Consider the following 9,440-nt stretch of genomic DNA (forward strand, 5'->3'; position numbering starts at 1 on the left):
GGGGTAGCCAGGTGGAAAGCATGGCCAGCCGTAGAGAAGTGCTTATTGAAATTCTCGGTTATCGTGGATTTATCAGTGGTGACAGTGTTTCTTAGTGTCAGTGCAGTGGGCAGCTGGGAGGAGGTGCTCTTATTCTCCATGGATTTTACAGTGTCCCAAAACTTTTTGGAATTAGCCTTTGCTTTCCTAACTGACTGTGTGTATAGGTTCCTGACTTCCCTGAAAAGTTGCATATTGCGGGGACTATTCGAAGCTAGTGCAGTACACCACAGGGTGTTTTTGTGCTGGTCAAGGGCAGTCAATTCTGTAGTGAACCAAAGGCTATATCTGTTCTTAGTTCTACATTTTTTGAAAGGGGCATGTTTATTTAAGATGGTGAGGAAAGCACGTTTAAAGAACAACCAGGCAAATGTGCTAAAATCAACAGCAGATTTTTGAACTAAGTACCAATTAGAAAATAAGCAGCTGGAAAAGTGGAAATGGAAAACAAAATGGAAATGGAAAGGTCTGATGGTGGCGCTAGAGGAAAGGTCAAGTGGTCACCAAATCAATAGGGTTCTTCCACTTGGGGTCTTGATTGTGCACAACAAATGTTATGGCAATCCAGCCATTACTTTGAGATATATCTTGTTCTCAGTCTTGTTCTCAGCCTGTGGGCATCATGCGTGTAGTGATCCAATATCCAAAGCGATGCCATTTAATAACAGTTATCACTGGGCCTTGCTCAGCCTTACTCACCAAGTCCAGCGTTGAACCTTCTTGCTAGCAAAGTCACTGATCAAGTCTTTGAAGTCCAGCTTTCTAGCTAACTGACTTTCAATGGACAGCATAGCAAGACTGCAAAAGCCTGTCCATAGTGGACCTCAAATAGTTATTTAAAATCAGTTTTAGCTTACTGAAAGCTCTCTCACCACCAGCAACAGTCACAGGCAGTGTGCAAAATATACGTAAAGCAATGCACACTTCTCCAACAATGCTTTGCAGCTGCATCATACAAATTGCGTTCAGGAGACCAAGAGGGGAAAGTGGCAGCATATACAGTGTTCAGGTGTCTTACTTCATTTTGAAACTCAGGTGTGAGATCTCTGAAATACATGATCAGTGGTTGGCACACAGAAGGGACTTTATCCTCACTAATCTGCCCAACTTTCAGAACAGCAGAAAATGATTCTACAATGTTTGCAGTGGTGTGGAACCTAGTGTCCAAGTCACTTATGATGTTGTCCATAGGAGTAAAAAAACACTGTTTTCGGAAACACCGTTGCTGCACTGCCCTGAGCTGTCTCCTCTTCAGAGGTCTCATCATGGAATCTCTTCCTTTTCCTCTGGCGGCTGTGTTCCTAAATTGAGGTGCAACATTCATTTGCGTAGCAATCAGTGTTGCCTCAGACAGGAGAGACCCCCGTCCATCTCCAAGAGACTGCATCTCTTCCTTTAAGGCTCTGATATTGGCTGCATCTGTATCAAGTGAGATTTTTCCTGTGAGATTCCCGTCCTCAATGTATTGCAGTACCTGCAATTATGCCAATTGACATGTCACTCAACACAATGCTGCTCACCTCCTTCTTCGGTTGGGAGTTGGGCTGGGGAGACAGGGCTGGTTCAGGGGTATGGGGATGGGGAGACAGGGCTGGTTCAGGGGTATGGGGATGGGGAGACAGGGCTGGTTCAGGGGGGTGAGGATGGGAAGACAGGGCTGGTTCAGGGGTATGGGGAGACAGGGCTGGTTCAGGGGTATGGGGAGACAGGGCTGGTTCAGGGGGTGGGGATGGGGAGACAGGGCTGGTTCAGGGGTATGGGGATGGGGAGACAGGGCTGGTTCAGGGGGTGGGGATGGGAAGACAGGGCTGGTTCAGGGGTATGGGGATGGGGAGACAGGGCTGGTTCAGGGGGATGGGGAGACAGGGCTGGTTCAGGGGGATGGGGAGACATGGCTGGTTCAGGGGGATGGGGAGACAGGGCTGGTTCAGGGGGTGGGGATGGGGAGACAGGGCTGGTTCAGGGGTATGGGGATGGGGAGACAGGGCTGGTTCAGGGGTATGGGGATGGGGAGACAGGGCTGGTTCAGGGGGCTGGGGATGGAGAGACAGGGCTGGTTCAGGGGTATGGGGAGACAGGGCTGGTTCAGGGGATGGGGATGGGGAGACAGGGCTGGTTCAGGGGGTGGGGATGGGGAGACAGGGCTGGTTCAGGGGGTGGGGATGGGGAGACAGGGCTGGTTCATGGGGATGGGGATGGGGAGACAGGGCTGGTTCATGGGGATGGGGAGACAGGGCTGGTTTAGGGGTATGGGGAGGCAGGGCTGGTTCAGGGGGGTGGGGAGACAGGGCTGGTTCAGGGGTATGGGGAGACAGGGCTAGTTCCGGGGTATGGGGAGACAGGGCTAGTTCCGGGGTATGGGGAGACAGGGCTGGTTCAGGGATATGGGGAGACAGGGCTAGTTCCGGGGTATGGGGAGACAGGGCTGGTTCAGGGGTATGGGGAGACAGGGCTGCTGAGCCTGAAGCTGCATCTGTTGGGCCTGGCACCAGGCAGGGACAACTGATTTAGTATGAATAGCTTGGTTCGCCTGCATTGATTAAATGTTGGCTAAAAGAGGAGCGAAATGTAAACACTCAGAATTTTCTGTGAAGATATTAAGTAACTAATGTTAGGGGAGCAAGAGTAGCCTATTTCAATACAGAGGCTCTCTGGGTGTTTACTTTTTTTTTGCAGACAGACAGACAGACAGACAGACAGACAGACAGACAGAGAGAGAGAGAGAGAGAGAGAGAGAGAGAGAGAGATATTTGGTTTGCTTAATAAGACATTAAATGATTTATACTTAAGTATATATTTTTTTAGCAGTTACATTTACTTTTGATACTTAAGTATATTTTAAACCAAATACTTTTAGACTTTAACTCAAGTAGTATCTTACTGGGGGTCTTTCACTTTTACTTGAGTCATGTTCTATTAAGGTACATTTATGTAAATATGAAAATTGGGTACTTTATCCACCACTGTTTTTACAGGATTCCTTTGAATTGGTACAGACTTGACAGGCTGGACGGACTCATTCCCAGACAAACAAAAAGGAGAATCAATATTTTCTCAGGTAGGTACAACCTACCTGGCACCCGATCAAAAAACAACCAAGTCAAAACCGTTACATCAAAAATTGTTTAAATTCAACTAATGCAAGAGCCTTTAACTTCCATCATCAACTAAGTAAAATACATTGGCCTAAAGCCAACTAATAAAAATGTATGTTCTTTCAATCACAATCTCTCTACTTCACCTGTCTGCCTCCCTTTCTATCTGTCTTGACTTGAGCTAGTGAAGTATCAACTAGCCTATTCCGGGCCCTCAATTTCCTGTGCCAGTGAGGTCGGGACAGACAGCAGTTCTTTAATGACATTTCCACTGGATACATGGAATCATCAGATCATGATAAACAGACTTTGTTGACTTACTGTGTGGGGTGAAGAAAACATCACTGAGAAGCTCAGCTTATTAGTGGTGGACGTGGTGAGTTAAATCAATCAGAATCTCCAAATGGGCACTTTCCTACATTTGTGTGCAGCAGGCTAACTTTATCAGGACAAAGAACCCAGACACAAGCACATTGCTCACATGGAGCATTCCAAACAAAAGACAATGAAACAAATGACAAAACTCGTAAATGATGGTTATGAAATAAACCAAAAGTTGTTTCTTACAAGTGTAGTAGGTTGTGAACTCTGCAAACAACTTTTACATTTACTAGGCCTTTTGAGTCATTTAGCAGATGCTCTTATCCAGAGTGACTTATAGTTAGTGGATTCATCTTAAGATAACTAGGTGGGACAATCACATATCACAGGCATAGAAAGTACATTTTTCCTCAATGTAGCTGTCAGAGCTAGGTGGGAAGATGGGCAGGCACTCTGCTGTCCTAGCTTCAGGGGGAAGCTGGTTCCACCATTGGACAGATAAAAGCTTGGACTGGGCTGAGTCGGAGCTGCCCTTCCGTTGGGGTGGAAGGGCCGAGAGACCTGAGGTGGCAGAACGGAGTGCTCGGGTCAGGGTGTAGGGTTTGAGCATAGCCTGAAGGTAGGGAGGGGCAGTTCCTCCTGCTGTTCCGTAGGTAAGCACCATGGTCTTGTAGTGGATGCGAGCTTCAACTGGAAGCCAGTGGAGTGTGCGGAGGAGCAGGGTGACATGAGAGAACTTGGGAAGGTTGAAAACCAGGCGGGTTGCAGCGTTCTGGGTAAGTTGCAGGGGTTTGATAGCACAAGTGGGGAGACCAGCCAACAGCGAGTTGCAGTAGTCCAGACGGGAGAGGACAAGTGCCTGGATTAGGACCTGCACCACTTCATGTGTGAGGGGAAAGGTCGTACTCTACAGATGTTGTAGAGCATGAACCTGCAGGAGCGAGTCACTGCTTTGATATTTGCAGAGAACAACAGGGTGTTGTCCAGGGTCACGTCAAGGTTCTTTGCACTCTGGGAGGGCGACACTGTAGAGTTGTCAACTGTGATGGAGGTCTTTGAGCGGGCAGGCCTTCCCTGGGAGGAAGAGCAGCTCCATCTTGTCGAGGTTGAGCTTGAGGTGGTGGGCCGACATCCAAGCTGACATATCTGCTAGACACGCAGAGATGCGTTTCGCCACCTGGGTGTCAGAAGGGGGAAGGAGAAAAGTAGTTCAGTGTCATCCGTATAACAATGATAGGAGTGACTTGTGTATAGAGAGAATAGAGGGCCTAGAACCGAGCACTAGGGGAACCAGTAGTGAGAGTCCGTGGTGCAGATAGATCCTCTACACGTCAACTGGTAGGAGCGGCTTGCCAGGTAGGATGCAATCCAAGTGTGCATAGCCTTAGACACCCAGCCCTGAGAGGGTGGAGAGGAGTATCTGGTGGTTCACGGTGTCAACGGCAGCAGATGGATCTAGGAGGAAGAGAACAGAGAAGAGAGTCAGCTTTGGCAGTGCAGAAAGCCTCCATGACACAGAGAAGAGCAGTCTTGGTTGAGTGACCCGTCTTGAAGTGTGTGGGTCAAGAAATTTGTTCAGAGAGATAATGAGAAAGTTGATCAGACTGCAGTGTTTTGGAAAGAAAATAAACAATGTAATGGGGAATTTATCAAAATAACATTCTCTTGACACATATTGACACTTTTCACTGACAGCTGCAACTCAGCTAGTTCTATTGCCGCTCGCGCTGCCCAAATTGGAGGCTTCCCAAATAGGCATTTTTTATAAGAAGCTAATGATCCTCTGTGGCTAAGTCATGCTCCCTGGTGAAGTATTTTGAATGTTTTTATTTAGAAGTAATTACATAATTTTGGCAAAACATCCATTTACTCTAGAGGAAGCCAGCATCCGAACAGTGCACTGTGCCCCTGCCAACTTTCCTTTCCAATTCGCAAGTAGCTGAAACCAGAGATCTGTATATAATGACCAGATGCTCATGTCTCCACCCTAACAATGTTCATCTTTGTCCCAAAGTTGGTTGGCGCGCAAGTCCTTTCGCTTCACCACCCGCTGAAACTAGCGAGCGAAACGGCACCCCTCTGTCTCACTATATGTAGTACATGTATCTGACACTGTATAGTATGACATGCCATAATCTTTTTGTCAAGACATCAGATACATGGTCTACACATACTGCTTCACTCACACAGATGTTTCATCTGACATTGATGAGTCTTACGGTCAAATAAATGATCATTATTTTGGACGGGCAAGGATGTACGGTAGGGCGGGCCAGGCCCCTAATGGCCCGCCCATAATGCCAAACCTGACTGAAGGGGCAAGGAAAGAAAAGAGCCCTTGATTTTCTTCATTCTAGGGGTGAAATTCAGTCTGGTCCTTGTTTGGATGTGGTATCATAAAAATGCAGAGCAAAATGTGCAACTAAGAAAGCAGCTTTGAATATGGACAACAATAGTGTAGAGATGGGAAAACTCACTGGTCAATTAAAAACTAATGTATAGTGGATCATGCCAACATTCACATCAACCTTAAAGGATTTAATTAAGTGAAGGTGTGAAATAATGGGCACTGAATGAGGTGGGTGCTGAACAAATAAATGGTGATATAATTGAGATTTGCTGTAATTGCTTTTCTTCCAAGACAAACAAATTAAACATGTCCATTGAAATAAATATCTACACAATCACATCTTTAAAAATATACTTTATTTGTACAGTTTCAGTTATTATAGTATTATTCTGTGTCTGATGAGGTGTGGCAGCAGGTCCTCTCTTGTTGGGGAACAAAATTAGGCAAAAACACAAACTGATTTCCACAGGTAAGGACTTAACATCACTCTGGTCCACCACGCTGGAAAAGATAAGAAAACAAAAGAGTTGGTGGTTAGTGAGATCTTCCCTGTATTGCAAGACTCAGGTAACAGTTAATGCACTTTGAGTACTCAGAATGCCTTCTCTAAAACTATGGGGTAAACCGAAAGCAGAGATCTAATTAAAGTACAGGCCCAACCCATGAGTGTAACTGCATGTCACAAAAATATCACCCCTTTCAGTATTTGTATGAACACTTTTTAAAATAAAAAAAATACAAGAATTACAGCACTTCTTCAGTGCCCCAGCTAGGCACTCACCTGAATATAGTCCATCTCGTCTGTTTCCAATGCCCTCCTGCGGTATCTCTGGGGGAGTTCCTTCAATGTGGCCACACTGTCTGGGGTTCCAGAGAGTAGAGTGACAGGTCTGGGGGGTCTCGATAACAGTGGCGGTGCTACAACTGGAGGTGAACTAGGAGAGCCGACTGCTAATGTTTTAAGAGTCTCTTGGACTGAAACAGAGGAAAAGGTTGTTTTAAAACATTAGCCGAATAGGTAGCTTTAAATCTGTGATGTTATTGTTTTAGACATCCAGTGTTTATCCTACAAATATTTCCAGCAGTAGCAAATTGTGTGTGTGTGTGTGTGGGGGGCACAGTTTAAGGCCACCCTCCTTGTCACAGAGACAATTCTTGTTTTAAAGCTAATTTCCTGCAATTCTACACATTTGTCATGGGCCTGAAATAAAAATAGCAGTTTCAAATCAAATTTCCTGCAATTACACACATTTTGCCATGGCTTATTCTATCAGAGTGACTCAAAATCAATGGGGGCCCCATGCCATACTATATTTGGAATTTCAGATTCTTCTCAACGGTCTCATTTTTATTTGGGTGATTGTTCGTTCTCAGGGATTCTTATTTAAAAAATATTACTCCATTATCCTTTCTGAATACTTTCTGGTTTTAGTCATTTAAGTATACACTGAAAGTTACCATCCAGTGCACCGCTGCTAAATGCATAGAGGTGAAACACTGGACATCCTTTGTGTTTTATGTAATTTTATTCATTACTCATAGCACTATTTTATAATGAAATTGGAAAGGACAAAAACAACCTCTTACTAAAATACTGGGGTTGACAAAAAAAGGGAAAACAAGTCAGTGTTTCCATCTTTGATTTGAAAAGCGCCTGAAAACAATACCCAGGTTTTCCAACAACAAAATGTCAAACCGATAGAGGAAAACGTTTAAGGCAGAGAGCTACAGAGAAATAATTACAATTGTACATTGTTTGACGCAGTTTCTACTGTCTATCGAGTTAAAGTTGATACAACCAAACAATATTCAACCAACAGGCTACATTTTGACTAACAACGCACAATTGCATACGGTAGCTGTGTCCCTTAACAGACAAAGGGTGGAATGTCCTCTTCAATAGGGTTAGCACTACCCATGGACGAAAAAAGTAACAATAGGTAATGCAACATCACACTGGCAAGTTCTTACTCACCACTCAGCCTGGGGACCCCCTCTCTGCTGGGAAACTTCATTAGCGGAGCATGAGGTTTCACAGCCTGAAAGGTAGCCGAAAGAAAACAGACAAGTTACTCAATCACTTCAAGACTTCTCTTTTGCAGCCAGACAATTATATATTGCTTATTGCTACCATATAGCAGTAGGCGAACAAAATGTTTATCATTGCCTTGGATTAACTGCCAGATAAGTTGGGTAGTTAGAGTAGACACTGACAGGGAGAACTACTGATCAGCGAACGTGCTATTTCTAGCCTTAGTTCAACGACTAACCGTGTATGACTATGGCAGTTAACATGGCATTAGTTCGTTTGAACTGAGTGAGTCGACTTTATCATGTACATGTTCGTAAGTTAGTAGCTAGCTACGTGCTCAAGCTTTTGAATTGCATGCAGACCAACAAGGGCATTAGCATGGGTAGCTAGCTCGTTAGTTTGGGGAGGCACAGCAAGAACAAAGCGAAAACAAATGTCGTTGACTTCTGAACTTGGAAATCGCAACTTGCATTGACTACTGAACTTTTAAAAGTACTCACTTGAGTTACAAGTGTTGTTGCAGAGCGATAAATATCCAAGTTTGACAAGCGTACCTGTACCACCCGTCCAACTGCAGCCATTGTGCTACTGACTTTGCCACCCATGTCCTCGCGGGTCTTCTTCCGGGTGAAAACAATCCTCAGTTCCTAAAAAGTACCAGAAGAGGGAGTTGTCATGTGAAAATGGAAAACGACTATGTCCGCAGTATATAAACCATAGGTTTAGAACGGTATGTGATAGGAGACATTCCACTGCATGGATGCTAATGTGAGCTATCAAAAATCTAACGGGGCATCGGAGGATAACACCATCCCATTCAGAATAAAATACACAATAAAACATATCTTAGACATGTATAATGTATACGAATTTCAAACCCGGCCAGATCAGATCTAATGTCTTAAAAAGTTGAGTTAATTGTCTTACCTTTGGCTTGATGCTGTCAGCTGAAAGTAGGTTATATTATTCGAAAACAAAATAAACGTTCAGGTCAGTTTCCCAGGCCATACTGTCAAACCATGACGTTTGTTTGCACCGAGTTGATTTCTAAGAATAGCACAAGAAAACCGTTCTTAATCGGATAAAATGCTGGTAGCAGACAAATTCCATCAACCAATTTGAGCTATTCAGTGCCCATTGAAAATGAACCTCGTTTTACATGTTAAAATAAGCACTATAGACAATGGTGAACCAAATGACAAACGCAGCTAGCAAAGGCATATAACCTTCATATCTATTTTTCAGTCAGCCTAGATTGCTGAAGGGGGCGGGGGGGTTGCTGAATAATTATCTGATCACGTGATTAGTGGTAACTTCCGAGCGGTACATTCAAAGGTCGCACCAAGAGCCTATCATACAGCCTAACATGGACTATATAGGGAATAGGGTGCCATTTGACACAGCCACTGTCTTATTGGACTCAAACAACTCCTCCTAAACTGGCTTTGAGAAGGAAAACAAATATTATTAGCACTACACATTGATCTACTTTGGGATAGATTTCAATGAGTTTGCATTATTTGTCAAAAATGTCAGTCACACAAACCAGAAATGGGTATCAGTTGGTTACCCACTGATGTTGTAATTACACTGCACCTGCCAA

The 9,440-nt window shown here is 44.5% G+C and overlaps 1 protein-coding gene across 2 annotated transcripts; it reads right to left on the reverse strand.

Moving 5' to 3' along the window:
* Nucleotides 1–6,142: 6,142 nt before the first annotated feature.
* LOC115111051 (alpha-ketoglutarate dehydrogenase component 4-like) lies at nt 6,143–9,094 on the reverse strand. 2 transcript variants are annotated; one of them, XM_029636934.2, is made up of 5 exons: nt 8,765–9,094; nt 8,338–8,484; nt 7,781–7,844; nt 6,587–6,780; nt 6,143–6,306 (listed from the first exon to the last, which is right to left on the reverse strand). In XM_029636934.2, exons 2-5 carry the CDS (start codon nt 8,440–8,442, stop codon nt 6,289–6,291), a joined length of 381 nt encoding a protein of 126 aa, XP_029492794.1. In that variant the 5' UTR covers nt 8,443–8,484; nt 8,765–9,094; the 3' UTR covers nt 6,143–6,288. The 2 variants fall into 2 exon arrangements, with proteins under 2 accessions (XP_029492794.1, XP_029492795.1); XM_029636935.2 differs by having other exon boundaries at nt 8,392–8,484; nt 8,765–9,093.
* Nucleotides 9,095–9,440: the final 346 nt, after the last annotated feature.

This window comes from Oncorhynchus nerka, linkage group LG27 (genome assembly GCF_034236695.1).
Source record: "Oncorhynchus nerka isolate Pitt River linkage group LG27, Oner_Uvic_2.0, whole genome shotgun sequence".
NCBI classification, from domain to species: Eukaryota; Metazoa; Chordata; class Actinopteri; order Salmoniformes; family Salmonidae; genus Oncorhynchus; species Oncorhynchus nerka.